The following is an 18840-nucleotide window of genomic DNA, read 5'->3' as shown; positions in this document are numbered from 1 at the left end:
TGTAGAAGGGGAAAGCAACTAAAAGCAGACAACATAATCCTAGCTGCATGTGGCACGACGACAATTCAATATATTTTAAAATGTACATTTATAAAAGTATATGCGAAGAAACCTGTTTGATATTTCATACCTGCCAAATTGCCGCAGATGAAACTGCGTCTTTCTAAGAAAATGTGGGATGGAATTTCTCTTCAAACCCTTGTGCCGCCCCTTTTCAGCATAAGGTACTCATACCCTCCCTTCCCTGCATCTTATTAACTCATGCCAGTCTCTAGGTGAACTACCGCCGCCAGATAGAAGCAGGTGTCCAACATGGCGAACACGGGGAACGGATCTCTCGCTACAACTCTAATTTTATTCATGTTGTCGGCAGCTTTTCTTCACAAAGGTAGGCTGCAAACTCTCTGAAAATAAGAATATGATGGCCGCTTGGATCTGTGTGGTCCATGGAGACGGGAGGAAAAAACAACTCGTTTGCTGAGAAGTGTTGCAGGCGATGGATAGCTACTATCTAGCTGGTTACAACAAACTATATGGATCGCTTAGGTTAACGGAGGAAGGGGATATCATGAAAAAAAGAAAAAAAATCTACAGCTAGGTGGCCTATCTAGTGAATAAGACTCTAGATAGCGTTTGGATGTTCGGGAAACGATTCGTGCAAATAAGGCTGCTACTAAAAAGTTTTAAATGTTCTCAAATTATGCATTTTACGTAGTACCCGTGGTTTTCGTACAGATTTTTTTTTACCCATATCGCACCAATCTTTTTGCATTGCCACAAACGAGCTTACGGTAGCCTACGACCAAGCTAACTGTTTAGCTCCTAAGTATCACCTTTTAGGTGGTTATTACAAACAATGCAATTTAGTTTCTTTCAATACATTTAAAGGGAGAATAACGAAAGATTAAAAGTTACACTTGCTATTATTTTTGCCTACACACATAGTAAATGGATAAAAAAAGAAAAGAAAGAAGAAAAGAGAACCCATAAGGGACCGAGTCAAAACGCGCTTGATATAAAGCCGGGATGCGGTGTACAACTAGCTGGCTACGGCTACTTCCAGGCAGTGCTTGGTGAGAACATGAAAAATAAGCGCTGTTGCTGACGTTACGGAGACTTTGTTCAAGTGCATTTGGCTGGGGAGCTCGTTTGAGCTAGATATTAGCGAGATACTTCTCAAACAACCTTTTACTGTAGACTATTGGTGCGCTTTGATTGATTAACAGATCCACGATAAAACAGCTGTTGTAAGCTTGCTGGCCAAGTTATCCCGTTCAGTCCTGGTAAAAGATGCAATGCAGTGACTTTTCCAGTTGAACTGCGCCGGGAAATTGTCCAGCTGCATGTTTTCATTGCGATGTTTTGATGATCCGCTTTAGTTTCGTAATGGTGTTCGATTCGCTTTTGACTATTTATAAATGACCCAGCTGTGGTGGAAACCAGGTATTTTTGTCTGCGTCGTTTGTTCCTTCGCGTGTAGCCTATCGTGCTGCATCCAATGCGTCAAGTGTTTCCAAGTTGAATCCTAGAGCTGCTTTAACAAGCTGGTCAGCTGGAATAAGGTCGTCGGGCTTTTATGTTTTCTATTCCAATTTACACACACAGACACGCGCACCGAAATCTCGCATTTCTAAAAGATGTTTCTCTTTCCCCCCCCCAGAAGCATGCTACTTGCGCATCCCAAACACCGCGTTGAATGGATTTATATAGATATTAACCTAGCATTGGCGTTTTCAGCTTCCCACACGCAACAGTTAAAACCATGCTTTCTACGTCAATTGGCAAGCAATCTTGCTCAGTCAAGTTTAGTCTGAACTAGCCAACTGGAGGTTCCACGCTTTAAGACCTAGTTGGATACCAGATATATTATATATTAGCACAAATATGTTACAGGCGTTCATCTCTTAAGCTGAAGATTTAAAAAAATATATATATTCGCATTTGCATTGGTTGAAAGACCATTTTCAGAAAGACCATTTTCTTTTTGACATAGAACCAGCATTGTACCCGACTCACTGAAGGTGTGGGATTTCAGCCCGAATTTATTTTGTTCTGCTATGTGGTAGCCTACGTAGACTGTACTCGCCGTAGTCTGTTTGTTTAGGAACGGAGAGGGCAGTGTTTGCTCTTGCTGGAGGGAAGATGAAAACGCAGTGCTGTGGCTCAATTGACATGGTTTTAAAATCGGCGTGTCTCGATTTAGTTTTAAATAAAATATATATTTCCACATGCTCTATTATATTTGTAGAAAGGACGTAGACGACCTGCGGTAATGCATTATGGTTTGATGGGTTGGTCCCTTCTTCCCGACATCAACAGGTGTTGCGAATTACATCTGTTTAAGCCGAGTGTAATTCTGTGCTTTGCCGGCTGTGGTCATATTGTGCGGGCACTGTCAGGGTGTCCTAACGTCATCTCCATCTGCGCTAGTCGGTGTCAGATATACCAGGCACCTGTATAAAAACGTTTTGCATCCAAACTGCGGACAACACAGCGGTGGACAGTTTTATTACTGCATACCCAGTTTTCTATGAATATATTCGTTTATATTGTTTAACATGGACATCTTTTTTCTTATAAATGTATAGGTTTTGTCAACATGCTGCATGTGTGCGCTATATGCAATCAACATGCTTGGTTGACAACTACAATTGCTATGCTGTTTATCCGATAGGCTGTTGAGGGCCAGAGAGTCTGAGATGCTTGTTCTTAAATATTGAATAATATGTGTTCACAGCAATGACGAGATGGTTTAAAGAAATGTTTTTGTCTATTGCAATGGTTCAATGGTGTGATTGTTTCTTAAACCATATAGTACCAATCGACAGTAATTGATTTATGAAGCGTTTTGAAATGAGAGCCACAGTGCATCAAGTATTTACCAGCAGTACATAATGCAGTATGCTAATCATTGCAGGATTTAAGATTGATGTACCTGCTGTAGTTACATTACAGTTAGTGTTTTCAAGCCAATGTCTGATGCTGGCTCTGTTGTTTGATTACATATTTGGATATTGTCTTGGCAGGTGGTTTCTGCATCAATGCTGACACATTCTGCAAAGCTTTAAAATGATTCTTTAGGTTTCTAAATGCTTAGATCCAGATATTGATGCATATTGACTATGCATGTTTTCTCATCGAATGGTCGATTTGTTTTGCTGAAGGATGGACCCTAGTTTTAGAGTAGCACTATTTACCAATGTGGTTCTCATTGTGGGATTGTAAACACATCTTGTATCCACGGGCTGAAGGTATTATGCACAATCGTACAAGTGAATGAATCAAGCAGTTGACAATTGCAGTGCTCAAATCTTTTATATTTTCTGTTATTTCTAACCTGCCTTCTTTGTATGTGTGTGTATTTATTGGTAATTAACAACTGAAATGTATTAAAGTTCTTCTAATCAACAAGATGAACACATACAGTACAGCTGAGTACTGGGTATTGTGGGATTACATTAGCCAGGCGTCTCTGAACAGTACCAAATATCACATAGAAGATGAATATGCGCCATTGCCTCCAGTTGCCTTCTTTGAATTTTTAAAAACTTTGATTCATTTTTCACATTCTGACCACATTCTAGCCACATTCAAGCTGTTACAAACTTGGGGTGTATGGAGATCATGCACATGTTCTCTGTCAGGTAATGAAGCTGGAAGTCTGCCAGATATGCTCTCTTACATAAAATTGAACTGGACTTCACCATCTGCATAACATTATCAAATGCATAGATGCAAAAGCACTCCATGCTTTTGCATGCAAGAAGCTGCCTATTTTGCCAGCCACATACAGTTGTTCTGTCGAATACAGCCAGGTGCGAGGTGTGTCTGACAACTGACAGCCTCTGTGACAACTGGTAGCCTGTGGGCTGCTTATATGTAGCTGGGAGGAGACAATACAACTTGTGTTTTTGCCGTTTGAAATGCAGGATGGCAAACAAATTGTTCTAAACATGTTCAAAGTCGCCCTGATGAATTTAAATAACCTCTTGGAAAATTCAGAGACCGCAATGGATCTCCTACATTGGTGAGATCTACACAGATCTGGATACAGATTGATCTGCATTTTAAACATGCCTTTAAATGTACTGTATAGCCTTGGCCATTCTATTGTTAACCCTGAACCCAGTTACTTTCCTACTTCATCAACAATAGTTTAATCCAATTGCTGTTTACGATTGTTGCTATTGGCTGGACCAGCTTTTGTCCTGATATGCAAGCCTTTTGTAAATCTTTTAAGAAGTACCAGGTTTCAAGTCAGTTTTCCCACTACAGACTTGGTAGTAAGCCCAAATACTTTTTCCACTGCTCTAGCTTTTGGGAATAAGCTGTAACTATAGTGAAAGCTCTTTTTTATTGAGTGCTTGGTGTATGCTTAGTACTTGCATGCTCTCCAGCTAGTCTGTTGACCAATGTAAGATGTAGAAAACGGAACTTTTTGAGTCAGGATATCTAAGATGGTGCTTGGGTCCCCTTGCCTAAAGTGTGGTTTCATATCGGTTAGTTTCTGTCTCCACACAAGGACATTTCAGAACTGCTTGAATGTAAATGAATGGTGCCATTCCTTATTCCACTAGAGTGCACCAATATTTCAGCTTTACACCACAGGTGAAGGGACTACTTTGGTAACACCTGCGAGGGGGTACAGAAGCCTGCAGTTAAACAAATCGGTTAGATTTTATGGCCACATTGGATTTGCGTGTTTTAAAATGCAGCAGAAGGAGAGGCGAGACAACTGAATGCTGCTCTGATGACATCTGCGTTAACTGAAAACAGGTGGATGGTAAAATGTTCACATTATTAAAGACGTGCCAAGGGTACTTGCTCTTGTCTATTCTGACACCCCTTTTATAGCATGTCCAATCATTTTCTGTGATTAGTTTTCAATGATTTGCCTTCATTGCACTAGATGGTGCAAGGTATTGTGCTGTGGATGTCCTGTAGGACAACAACACATTTTTATGGACATTTTTCATATCCAGAAAGTTGTAACTTGGCTTTAAGTTACATGGACGTCTTATGGGGTGCAGCTGTGGGGGGTGGCATCAGTTATATGGGGGAGGAGCTGCTGTTATAGCTGACAGAACTTGAGGTACTTTCTCACCCGAACGTGGTGAGTACTGTACCTACCCTGCAAAGCTCACTGTTGCCGTTATGAGTTGTATCCTGCTGCTACTTATGCTGCAACTGTTATTGCTACTACTGTCTTCCCCATTGATATGCAGCACTGTATTGCAGACTACGATGGGATTTTTTTTACATTACATGTTGTTGAGGTGATGCTTTTATCCAAAGCGACTTAGTTAGACTAAGCAGGGAGACAATCTGCCCTGGAGCAATGTGGGGTTAAGGGCCTCGCTCAAGGTATGGATCTTATTGTGGCTACACCAGGGACTGAACCACCAACCTTGCGGGTCCCAGTCGTATACCTTAACTATTACGCTACAAGCTGCCCCTGGTTGCCCCAGGCTGAACCCATCAGCTTGGGTTCTTGCTTGCCTCCTGTCAGCCTTGTCGGCTAAGGACATTAGGCTCGGACTTGCTCACGACATCTGGGCTTAAGCCGGTCAGCATCTTTCCCGAGCGCTCATCATTTGTATTCGATTGCTGCACATCCAGAAACGGCAGCTGTAAACAAGAGGAAGCCTAAGTAGCAGGAGGACAAGGTGAGGCTTTTTTAAGCTAAAGAGGGATATCGCTGAAGTGCAAAAACAAAATGCTGTTTGTCAAAGGAAAAAAAATGGAAGGCACTCGAAGCTGCTTGCTTTCCAGGCTGACAATTTTCTTTCTAAACTAGATGTAAGCAATCCCTGGACACTGGGGAATTGCCTCTTTAAGCTGGTGATGATAGACATCATAGCTGAGCTTCGGGAAGATTGCTCTCGGTACTCGTGAAAACAGTGGTGCGGTCTCTTGGAAATCGCGGAAGAGTTCTACTTTGAAAGTGTACCACCTGTTCAATCAGTTCTGGCGGAGGTGATTTGTTGTCAAATTGTTTTGTTGTCCTTTTCTTCGATGGAAAAAAAAACTTGATGTTTGCTGCATTGCTTCAAAAAAGAAAATGGGCAAATTCATTAAAGACAATTTGTTCTGCCTACAGTATGTTTTTATCCTCTTTGCGTTATGCCAGTTGTGATTATCCATCACTTTAAAATATTGTTGTTATTTGTAATAAAAATGTGGCGTTTAGTGCCAGTATTGATAAAAGTGCTACATTTATACGGATGCACGTTGCATCATGTGCTCTTAGTTTTACCCCGAGGGGGGAAAATGCTGGGTAATAGCTGCATTTTCCATTATGGGCCCAATTTATCCAAGTAGCTTTACCGTTTACAAGTGAAGTGAATGTGCAAACTTTGTTGGTGTAGCTTTCATTTTTTAAGTGGCTGGGCAGCTGGCATCCCATGGTCTTGCCCATCATAGACCTTCTGTGCAAGGTTAGGAGGCAAATGGGATCCAATGATAAGCCGAGGAAAGTGGAATTTATCTTGAGGACATGAGAGTAGTGAGGTGGGAATAGAGGAATTATGCTCCAGATCGTCAATGACCTAAATACGACCGGGCAGTGACACACAACATGGCTCCTTACACGGATATCGCTTACAACTCACTTGTTTATTTTTTCGAAGTAAGGATTTGCCTCTGAAGATATGAAAACTTTTTTTTTAGCTTCCATATGAATGGGTGCATTGGAATAACAGCCTAGTAAAATACACACACCCGCACACACAAAGCGGGAAAAAAAGGAGAGAATTTATTACAGGAAAGATCCCTGAATGTATGCTGCACAAAACAATGCAGTATCTGAGCCCTTTTCCCATGGGGTCCTCCTTCCACTGTACAATGTTTTGCTTGAATGCTTTGGAGGCTAATACAGTTCTTAAAAAGCTGTCATCAAATTGCTGCACTCAGTTGCTTTTCTGTCAGTATTAAAGGATTATGATCTTGGAAATGCGGCCAATTACCACGCCGCGTTACAGTCAGCAGGTTATTTGTTGAAGGCTACATCCATTAAAAAGAAAACTTTGTGAAAGCTGCCTCGCTGCCTCTGTCGCATAGTGCTTACATTCAGAATGCTGCCTACAGAGTTTGCTGTTCCTGCTATGTTCAGAAAATGGTTGCGTTTGGCATGAGGTTGCTTTCGGATGCTTTCTGCCAATGCCTTTTAAGGAGTATAGATCATGTGGAGTTCAATACAACCTCGTTTACCGTTTAGTTTAAAAAGCGAGCGGGGCAGTCTGCTCCGTTTTCACATTTTTAATGTTTTGCTTTATTCAGATGGGTAGAAAGTGGGGAGGGTACCAGACAGGGAAGGGACCACATGGGAGAAAGTGCCACCCCAAACTTCCCCCCAGATTTGACCCAGAGTTAGTTGCCCTTGCCAGTGTTGGTCTCCAACACTGGTCCTGCAGAGTTACTGGGTCTGCTGGTTTTTGATTTCACCTTAAAATCAGCTCCCTGTTGAGACCCAGGTGAAGTGAGTTAACTGTAATTAACTGCTCTAATTGCTGAATTAAGTGCAGAGTAACAAGGAAAACCGGCAGACCCGGCACCAGGGTCCGATACCACTGCCCTACAGGCTACACCATACGGTATCACCCTATCTCCTCACATCCTATCTCCTCACAAGCTGATAATCTTGATTCAGCCTTATTTGCTCTTTGTTCACCTTGGCCCACTGCTACTTTCTGTATAGAAAGGAAGAACTCTTATCTTTGCGCTGAAGTCGGGGAAATGAGCCACCCATTTTGTCTGTCAGGATGAAGGGATTATACAGTGAGTGTTCAACAAGAGTTTAAATCCCTAGTTTTTCCTCCCCGCTCTGGAACGCCGGTCATAATGTTAGGTCTGTCGCATCACTGCAACACCTGCTCGATTCAGAAGAGTGCACGCTTCCACACAGCCAGGGGCTTTCCTGCCTCAGAATCAGGCAAAGGTGCCATGTCACCCAAAATCTTGAAGGGGTTAAGCACCAGCTACAGTTTCTTGGGTGAATGCATTGTCTTGCAACTTACCTGATTCATGTGGTTCCTGATTCTGAGGAACCCATTTCACCCTAGATTTACTGTGTCGGAAGCCTTTGCCTTCACAGAAGAGTAAGATTCGTGATCCCCAATATACAATTATGGGTGGATTTGCAGTAGTTAAACCTGCGGGTTTAAAGCAAGCCTTATATTCAAATGACCACACATTTGGATGTCAAAATAGTAATTATACTCCAGGAACAGTATGTATAGCAGTTGTGAAACTAACCTGTTTTATAAACTAGACTTGGAGAAAAATCTGATTCACCACACCCCTATTTTGTAGTATGTGTGTCTAATACAAATTTGAATTCCACACAGCCTCTAAGCACATGTGGAATTACTTTTTTTTTTTTTTTTTTTCTTAGTTTAGCAATGTTGGTCAGAGTACATCATTGAACAATTTACTCTTCCTGTTTACTCTTTACTCTTCCTGTTTTATTCCACTGAAGCCATTAGCATATTTGTAGTATGAATTAATACCACAGATTGTGCCAGTTTACTCCTGCCCTTGAGACGATGCATAAAGGATTCTGAATATTTTATTTTTTAAGTCAATTCTAAAAAAGTAATATAAATAAAACATGAATTCATTATATTCATGAAGTTTCAGAAATAGTTTTTTTTTTTCCAAAATAGTTTTGATAACATTTTCAACAGTATTAAATTGTTTCATTTAACAAGCCCTAATCTACAGTTTTACAAACACAGTTCGTAAGTCACATAGGACTTCAAACGGAAAAGCTCAGAGTTCTGAATCCCATAAATGTAATGTGAAGCATCGTTGGTCTGAATTCTAATATCTTAAGCAGTGCAACAAGAACTTTTACTTTGGTAGAAAAGGTTTGCAAATACAATCTGGCAGCCTTAAACCTTAAACTATCCTATTGTGCCGTATTATTGCTGGTTTCACGGTCCTCTGCAGTAGCACAGTAGCTTTCTTCCTGGCAGTTGCCTTGTCCCTGAAGTGCATCAGTGTTCATTGTGCCTGAACGCCACTATGGAGCAATAACGCCATTGTATGTTCAAATAATAGTCATCCATTTTGCACCGATGGCCTTTATTATTGCCGTCAACGGTCACATTTTTGACAAGATGGCCATGAAAAATGATTGAGGCGGCCGTCTTAGAATTCTGACGCATTCTGAGCCAACACTTCTTTTTTAATCGACAGTCCTGTGCAGTTAATGCGGTCCTGATACAGCCAATGAGGGTAGCCCACAGATACCAAGCGGAGGTGCTATTGTGTGGTAAGGCCATCAGAAACTCTAGAATGCTATGTCCAATCATGCTCAGCCCTGTGAAACTTCTGACCAATCAGAACTTCTTTAATCCTTCCACAATTCCAGACGGTGCAACAATCCACCATATACTCCTGCCAAAGTGAGAATCGTTTGTGCTTTTAAGTAGCCATTTTGGAATCCATAACATCTGCCCTCATATCCGTGGCTATCATATCTGTTACACATGTAAACGTCTGTGTGTGTTAATTTGTTAATATGCCGAAGAAGTTTGGAAGCATTTCTTTGTTCTGTGTGCCTTCCCTCCCTATAAACAGCAAGCAGCGAGGCTTTGACTTTGCTTGCCTACCGACTCCTGTGCACTAGGAGCATTAGAGACACAAAACAAAATTGAAGTTGTAGGCTTTTACAATGGAGGAAAAAAAGAAAAGCATGCCTTTTTAGGAATAAAGCCTGAGCTCTAATGCACCACCTCACTCCAAAAGTGCTTGTGCGGTTCTTTTTAGAAATTTGAGTCGCTTCATTAAAGAAGTCATGAGTGCACTGTTTCTTCATTCGTTTTGTCTTGCTTAGCCTTAGAGCTTGAGTGCATTACATGTTATAATTCTACACAAGCCATTTCCTTTAATGCGTTTCATTATGGGGTCTATGTATTTTGTGTACCTGCAAGGTACTCTGAGGATTCTTTGTATTCTCGGACAATGCACACTAGCTCATTTATTGTGCCGGGATCCCTTTTAAGGAGATTACAAAATGGCAGCCCTTCTTTCTTCTTTGTATTAATTTATCTACATATAACCCTCAGGGTGATGGTGACACCTAAAAATGTATTCTTAAGGTAACCAGTTAGTGGTTACTCCACTTTCATGTTGCAGTTTATTTTCTCCAATTATTTCATTTTATATATTTCTTTTCTCCATAAATTGTGTGTTCAAGAGGCAGCCTTGATTCAGTACTGCAGCTTTCTTGTGAATTAAATATATTGGTCGTTATCTAGTTGGTGGGGGAGCAACGGGCAGTGGGTGGAGGGGGGGAGAACTACTCCTGGAGCTTCTGCTGGCTTTCAGCAGGTGATGGAAGTGTGTTGGGGATGGGAGCGAACAGACTCTGGTGTTATCGACACTCCCAGAAGATCCCCCAGGCAAAGAGAACCCAGAACAGAAGCCTGACAATGTTATAATCCCTACAATTCAAACTCTCGAAGAAATCTTATCACGCTGTCCATTTAAACCCGTTTTGAAAATCAGATAAACCTTAGAGCCTTTTTTTGGGGGTAGTTTTTGGGGTAATATTTCCAGAGTAAATTAAATTCAGGCTGGCTGGTGTAGACAATAACACCACCCAAAGAAGGTTGTCTCTTGCATGCAATTATGGATAGATTGAAAGTGGTGACATGGTTAGAAGTTTGCTGCTGTTGTCAACAAGCAAGTAACGAAATCGACTAAGTAACATACTATTCCGCAAATGAATAGGCATAATTCATGAAATTTGAATAAATGGTAGTGCATTCATAATTTTGTTTTAAAACAAAACTTGCATACTTTATTTATGAATTTGTTCCATTTTATGTGTCTGCTGAGACATTGTTGCTTTCTTCTAAATAATAAGCAAGAAATGAATACTTATGTCCTCAACTTGAACCCTAATGCTCCCATTAAAGCGCTTGGATAGAAAACTGGTTTCTGCAAAGAATATCCCACAATTTCACATTTTAGACATTTTTACTGTAAGTTGATTGGTGAGTACAGGTTATGAGCTTAGCCAAGTAGGCTAACATACCATACACCACGTTTTTTCCTCATTATTTTAATGGTCTTGTTCAGCACAGTAGCATGTAAGACTTTATTTATGAAGTTTTTCTCAGCATCAGTCATACATATGCAGCCCAAAGATAGTAAAGGAAGTAAATGAAAATCCTGTAATCTTAAGATGGGTGTTAAGTTTCTGCTTAATTTACTGTTGCTTGTGACTTTATATTATTTTGAGGTCAGGTGTTCCAAAGTCTGGATGCATAAAAGGAACAAACTGCCTCCCCTTTCCTTTCGTGTCAGTCTTTTGGAATACAAAGGAGATTGGCGGCTTGGCCGATCTAAGACTGCGTTTGAGGTTTTAATTTAACACATCAATTCTAAAACTCGCAGACAACCAGAGGAGAGATGAAAGGACAGAGGTGATATGTGTTCTCTTTTTGGTCAATGTTCTGGCTGCTACATTGTATAGAAGTTGTAGCTGTTCAATAGTTTTGTGAAAACCAGAGAGTAGTGCATTGTTGCAGTCAACCTTTTAGCATCTGGTGATTCATGCATGCATTTGATACCGAGGAACAAAAAAACACATAGAATTTAATTATTTTTTGAAGACTTCACTGCTTTACCCTGACTGCTTTGTTCTAAACAAACTGTGGTTTCTGTATTGGTGTCCTCCATCCTGTTTGGACTTAGTTTGGGAATAAGTGAAGCAAAAAATTTGGAGGGAACTTTCCACTGCAGGGAAGTTGGCTTAGCCCAAAACTCATAAAAACTTTGACATTATCTTAAGTAGTAAAGGTGTTTGTTGCTTCTTGTGGTTGTTTTTGATTCATTATATCAAGTTTTGTCTGGTAGCAGATGCTGGTTCAAAGATTTTGTTATACAGTATATTCATACTACTATGGATGGTAATTTCCCTACCCAGGGGACTGATGGTTTAAACTTGTGCAGTAGTAAAACAGTAGTTGTACAAATGTAGATATACAATTGTACAACTATTTGGTCATTTTTTAAAGGAGTTGTACAATCACATATAAGGTGGTAATATTACACTGAACCCGGTATGTTTGTGTTGGTCAAATACTGTGGTTGTCACTAAGCTGAAGAGCATGAATTGGGCTCTTTGACGGAAGGTTTGAATCTTAAACAATCTGCCCAGTGAGCAAAGGTTGTGTAGTACAGTAAACATGTATGGCAGTAGCGGTCATCAAAGATCTGATATCACGACGGAGTGCAGGCTGGTCTTCACATTAGGGGTATTCAATTAAATATCCTGTCTTTTGAGGCTTTCGACAAAAGCGATAATTTCAGTTTAAACAGAGTTTTTTTTGTGATTAAAAGTGAATTTGGATCTGTAATTGAACGCGAGCAGTGGTTCAGTTTGAGTCGGTACGCTCATCATGCCATCTGTGCCTGTTCATTATTTCCCGCTACAGTCGTAGTAAATCAGAGGCTGAGAAATAGTCCCGCTAAAGCTGAAGGATGCGTCGCATGAAATATTTGTTGGAGTGGCATGACAGTGGCAATATTTTGTTTAAAAGTTATTACAAATTGCCAGCTGCGTTCGACGATTCTCCCTGTTGTGTATTTCCTGTGAGGCTGTTCTAGCTGTGGTCACGTCAGACTGTACTGGGACCTGCTATACTGCTTTTCTCAGCCTTTTGGAACTGTGGCATCTGGTTCCTGACAACTTCTGTAAACTGAGTAACAGATTAATTACATAAAAACAGTTAATATTGGTAAAGCTTACACCATGCACAGTATGTTGAAAAGTGGATAATGAAAAACATGATGTAAAGGTTTTGGAGCCATTTCATGACATTAAATTACATTAATGGCATTTGGCTGACGCTTTTATCCAGAGGGACATATGGTTGATTAGACTAAGCAGGAGACAGTCCTCCCCAATGCAGGGTTAAGGGCCTTGCTCAAGGGCCCAACGGCTGTGCGGATCTTATTGTGGCTACACCGGGATTCAAACCAATGACCTTGCGGATCCCAGTCAAGTACCTTAACCACTACGCTACAGGCCGCCTACACATTATTTCAAATGGTAGTATGCATTCAATTCTGAATTCAGGACATGAGACATGCTCTGCAAATGAAAGATTTTCTTTTTTGGAAACGATTTACACGTTTTCTTTAAAAAGCATTTGCTATATGAATAAATGCCAGGAGTCTAGTACATCACTTCCAATGTTTTGAACGGAATACAATTGAGAGCCGCTGCATTCACTTTAATTTTTGCATCAGTATCGGGTGGGCATTAATTGCTGACATGCAAAAGTTTCATGCAGTCAAGATCATCCTTCTAGCGGTCTCGGTTCAACAGTTTTAATTTGCATCCTGCGGCGATTAGCCTCCATCACTGTCAACCGTCTCACATACATCTCTGTATGAACCAAACCGTGCTTCTATTTAAATAAAACGGTGAGATGAACTAGGTGTGAAAGTGCCCTTAGTTGCATCTATAAATAATCATCTGTGAGCTGTATGGGCAAAACCAGAAGAGAAGATGGCAGAGGCTCCCACACAATGCTCAGTGCACCATGAATAGCAGACTGAATCCTCAGGCCTCTGCTTGCAGTCTAAGGGATTATCACATATATTTTTAAACTCTTCTTTGTATTATTATTTTTTTTTATTTCACTGCCTCCAAGGAAATATTCTTGTTTTGCTGACAGATCCTTCCGGATGAAATTGTGACAGGTATGCAGAATGAGTAATGGTTTGGTTTTTCAAGATAGCCATTTATAGTTGAAACAAAAAAGGAAAATCAAACAAAAAATATATGACTGAAATGGTTAAGAAGAGGTGTTTGAACTGTATATCTCTTGGTTCCACCATGTGGTCCTTTATTGTCATCTCAATCCTTTGTCAGTATTGGGCAATCATAGTTCCCTCCTATTCTGAGCTGTGGGCAACACATTTTTGTGGCAACTGAACTATTGTTTTCAGCGTTAAGCTTCTGACAATAAAGTTGTCTGGTAGTTGAACTACCAAAATAAATTCTGGTAACAGGATTCATTTTTATTTTTGTAAATGTTGGTGCTCGATGTCCCATCCTGATTTGCTATGTCCAATTAACTTTTGCGATTGGCATCCGGGAATATCCACGGTCGTCCTCCTCCAAGACCACGCGGCCTGTTTGGGTTCACACCGCTGCTCACAGCCAGGCTCACCTGGTGTTCAGTCATAGGACGTGATAAAATCCCTTGATCTAGAGCTTAGCTTAGGAAAGGACACAAGGATGGGGTAATCAAGGAAGGCATCCTTGGTTCACTGAAGCATCCGTTTGACGTCATGTGAACATGGCACATGGAACCACAAGTTGATCATTTATGCATTACAGGTTATTCTGTTAAGGAGGTGATTGTTTTCTTGCTCAAGAACATTTCAGGTATCCCCTCTCCTTGGAGGTTTGGAATGTCCTTAAAGATGGCGGACCTTGATCGATTTCCAGGTTAGACGAAGACCGAGGAGACAAGGACAAGGAGTTTGTATGGAGAGGATGAGAGGATTCTCCCTCTGGCTCTTTTGAGTATGTTTAGTATCTGTGGAGGCAATGTTGTTTGCTGAGGCAGTCTGAAACTTCTTTTGTTCCCCACCTTCCCACCAGGTCAAAGAGATCACTCTAACGCCCATCAAAATGTGTATAGTGAATACGAATGAGCTCAGGAAAAATGAACAGACCACCTCATTTTTGACAACGAAATGTGGTTTCACCACCAACTGTTGATTGTTAAACCCTTCCTGAAGGCATTGTTATTTATTTATATGTATAAACTATATGTATAAACACAGGGACTATTACAATTTTGGCAAATAAATGTTCTGAATGGCAATATTTTTGTTTTGAATAAAAACTGCATTTGGTCAAAAGTGCAACGAAGATTATCAACTTAGATTTTATCCATAAACTGAAAAAACAGATCTTTTTCCAGATCTGCATCTCTCACTCTCACTCTCGTTCTTTGTCTTTGAAGCTCACCAACAATCTCTTCACTAATTAGCTAGCTTTGCTATTTAGGCCATTAGGCCAACTAGCCATTTATGTTTATAATTGCCAGCAAACCATATAATGTGAAATCTTTCCAAAGGAAATCTGTGCTTGATAAACCTAGGCAATGGTCCCATTTGTCATTGCCACTCACCAACCTCTGCTAACAATCTGCTGTATTTTTGGCAGTGGAGGTTGATGGTACATTGTCATCAGGTCTACACGGTGTAATATGATCAGCCCGATGGGACTGAGCTGAGAAAAATCTAGAAAGTGTCTGATTTGCATTTTGTTTCACGTTTATTTAAGGTTGTGTGGATTAGAAGATGACTTCCTTGCGTCTTACCTGCCTGTTGGACAGACCTAAATTAGCCTGTGTAGTATGTGCTTATATTGAAAATGATTGTTTAATCATTTTTTCTTTCCTAAAAGGCCATCATTTTGCTCCATTGTATCGAACAAATATTATGAAAATAAAGGTTCATTTTAAATGTAAAACTGCAAACAATCGTGCATGGGAGCATGGAAAATGAAAAGGTGATCTCAGTCTCTGTTGGTTTCACTTTGAAAAGCGTCTGAGGTGGGTTACCCACTGGTTGCTATTCAGCGCGTTTGCAAATTGTTTGTTTGGCTCCATGAGGGACCAGGTGTCTGACACACGAGGATAATTTATTAGAGCATTAGCATACGAGAAGAGCGTATCCCAGGGTTCGCTGAAATCCACTCGCTCACTGCGAATCGGAAGCTAACAACCAACTAATAAGCCACCGAAATGTGCCTGCTTGTAAAATATCTTCTCCTGTCCGTTTAGAGCGCTACATTATCTGAAACAATAATACACTTTTCTATATAAAGAAATGAAATTTATAGCTCATTAAACTTACATCAACCTCGGCTTAATGCTGCGTTCTAATTGCTAAATAATGCACGGCCCTTTTTGGGCAATTGCACCAGATGGGAAGATGCAACACAAAAGAAATAAAAATAAAGTTGTTTGTGGAAGAGCGCTAGTACGGGTGGTGTTTTCCATATTTCCCAATGCTCAGAAGGATTAGTTCCTTTGTGCAGTCATGCAAATTGCATGTGTAGTTTTATGTCAGTGTGTGGTTCTCCACGAAGGCCTCAGATAAGAACATGGCCCTGTGCAGCGAATGCAAGCGCCATTTGTTCATTAGGGTGATGACAATGCAAAATCCAAATGCACTGAATTACTGAATATGACTATAAATAATTGTTGCTAGAAATGTGATGCTTTGCTCGGAATTTCATTGTAGGGCACAGAATGTTTAATGCAGGGAAATGGTGCCCAGGACCTCCAGGGTGTTAGATTACTGGAAAGCGAGTTTGGTCTTTTTCAGGGAACTTCAGCCGAAATGTGATTACTTCCCAAATGCAAATGGACATTATCGGGCTTTTACGGACATTATCGGAGCTGAAAAGAAACTTCTCACTCTCTCTAACTCTCACTGTCTGTCTCGCTCTTTCGCTCTCTCCCTGCTTGGGTTTGTTTTTCGTTGTTGTTGGTTATGGTTATTTTGGTGCCCTATAATTTCTCTTCTTTACTACTTGTTCTCTCTGCCCAACCCTGTTCTTGGAGATCCACCATCCTACAGGTTTTAATTTCAACCCTCATTTTTGGTACGTCTGATTCTACTACAGTAATTGGCAGCTTTGTTACGGTTGCAGTGAACCTACGGGACAGTAGATCTCCAGGAACAGGGTTGGGCAGGCCTGTCTTACATGATGCTCCTTGATGTTTCTTCTTCTAACAATGCTTTGTGTTCGATCGCCTTGCAGGCAGCCACCATTAATCATCTGACCATACTAAACACACCATGCTGTAACTCCTATGCAAATTTGAAACAAAATAAACTTTTGGCTCAGGTGGTGAGAGCAGTCGTCTGGCAGTCGGAGGGTTGCTGGATCGATCCTGCCCTGAGTGTGTTGAAGTGTCTCTGAGCAAGACACCTAACCCCCAACTGCTCCTGACGAGCTGATTAGTGCCTTGCATGGCAGCTAATCGGCGTTGGTGTGTGTATGAATGGGTGAATGAGTAGCATCAATTGTAAGCTTTGTAAATGTACCATTTACCATTTAATTACCACCAGTAAAATGGGGTAAATGGATAGTGGTGTGTGTGGCAGTGCAGGGCAGTTTCACTGTGTGACGTGTGATGGCAGGGCACTGTTTAACGTGTGACGGCAGGGTACTCTCAGTCTCCCAGCGGTGCAATGAAGGCCGCTGCAGAAACCAGAGATGACCTTCCCCCGAAAAATAAACGCCACTCTTCTCGGCTTTAATGATAATAAACTCCCCATGCTTTCCCCCCCCCCTCCTTTGCGCAGAATTAATATTTGATAAAGGTGAAGACTGTACCGGTCATTACCTCCCCAGCTTGGGTACAAGTGGGCTTGTTTTCGGCCAGAGTCCACCCCACCCTGCCTGTTTGGCGTTCCCCGCTTCTTTGCAGAATTTAATGGCGTGCGCATTCATCAGTGCTGGCTTTCTCTCATTAGTGAGTCGCTGGGAAGTCTCGGAAGAATGCGGGATTTTGAGCCAAGGAACCAAATAAGATGAATTATTTGTGATTTCTGTGAGCATTTTTTGTGTTTTTTTTTACATAATGGCATTTGGTGTAATCATTGAGGACATGCTAATGTAATTAAAATCCCTAGCTGAAGACCAGATTATAATCATAGAATATAATTTTCCAGACTGTAAAACAATGAGTTAACATTGGTAATATGACACGAAATAAATAGTGTAAATAATAAAAATGAAATATTAAATGCATATTTGTTTCTGTAGATCTTACCATGGTAGCCTGTATGTATGAAACTGCATGCGTGCGTGTGTGCATCTGTCTATATTCTAGATAGTCTAATAGCCTCTGGCAAGCTATTCCTTGCCAGAGCGTACACAAAGCTCCATTTACATGCTCAGTACTTTATTTTGATGTAATTGGAAATGGTTTCCAACAGGAGCACATGTATGGAGATTGTTAAATTTAATAAGAATCCATTTACTGTGACACACTTGTTTATTAGCTTGTTTAGTAATATGCATAACATGTGTGTCTCTTGACAAGCTACAGGGACATCTTGCATATGCTAATCAAAACAAAACGCACATCAACCTCAGTGTTCAACCACAGCAATTATTTTAACGAACTGCAGAAATCATGACGTCCACGCCAGAGAATGGTGTAAAAAAAAAAAAAAAAAAAAATCTCAAAGCAATAAATCAAATAAATTTTGAAGCCTCATTTACGGTTTAGGCCTATTCATTTCTTTATTGCAATCTCATTATAGTCGGGGCCAATGGAAGGCCGGTATCCTCTGTGCGGGCCAATTAAAATGAAAGTATTCTGCTGCTTCTGAAGCCTGTGAATTGGAACTCCATCACTTATTATCCGGCCACTGAAAGGGTTGTCCGTCTCTGATGCAGCAGCGGACCACATACAAACGTTCAATAAAATGTACATAAATCCAAGCCAATATGAATGAACTAATATCCTAGCTGGAGAAGTATTCCGTTTCAAGTGGTCCAAATGCTAATATGGCATTTTCCTTTTGGCATGGACTGCAATGGATCTTTTTTTTCTTTTTTCTTCTCTCTCTCCCTCCCTTTTCAAGTTGTCCCCGACTTTGACATCGAAGCTGCAGCAGCCGTTTTTATTGTTTCTTTATCGTTTATTTGAATCCCATTGCCCGCTTGCATATAGACAGACAAACAAACGTAAAGCACGTAAATAGAAAATAGATTTATAATTGGAATTATGTGTCCTCCGCAGTCACGCGCCTAGCGTGGAGCGGTTTTATCGAGAC

At 40.7% G+C, this 18840-nt stretch overlaps 1 protein-coding gene across 5 annotated transcripts in view; it reads left to right on the top strand.

The window, feature by feature from the left end:
* The first annotated feature begins 252 nt into the window (after nucleotides 1–252).
* Nucleotides 253–18840, top strand: part of LOC133108659 (cell adhesion molecule 1-like) — a 397533-nt gene continuing 378945 nt past the window's right edge. For all 5 annotated transcript variants that reach the window (XR_009704685.1, XR_009704687.1, XR_009704684.1 and 2 more), the window contains exon 1: nucleotides 253–388. Coding sequence is in view for 1 of the 5 variants with exons in the window: in XM_061218291.1 (XP_061074275.1) it covers nucleotides 313–388 (76 nt within the window). In the remaining 4 variants the exon portion in view is untranslated. The remainder of the gene's footprint in view (nucleotides 389–18840) is intronic.

The sequence above is a fragment of the Conger conger genome, chromosome 13 (genome assembly GCF_963514075.1).
Source record: "Conger conger chromosome 13, fConCon1.1, whole genome shotgun sequence".
In the NCBI taxonomy this organism is placed as follows: domain Eukaryota; kingdom Metazoa; phylum Chordata; class Actinopteri; order Anguilliformes; family Congridae; genus Conger; species Conger conger.
This window is presented reverse-complemented; position numbering and strand designations above follow the sequence as displayed.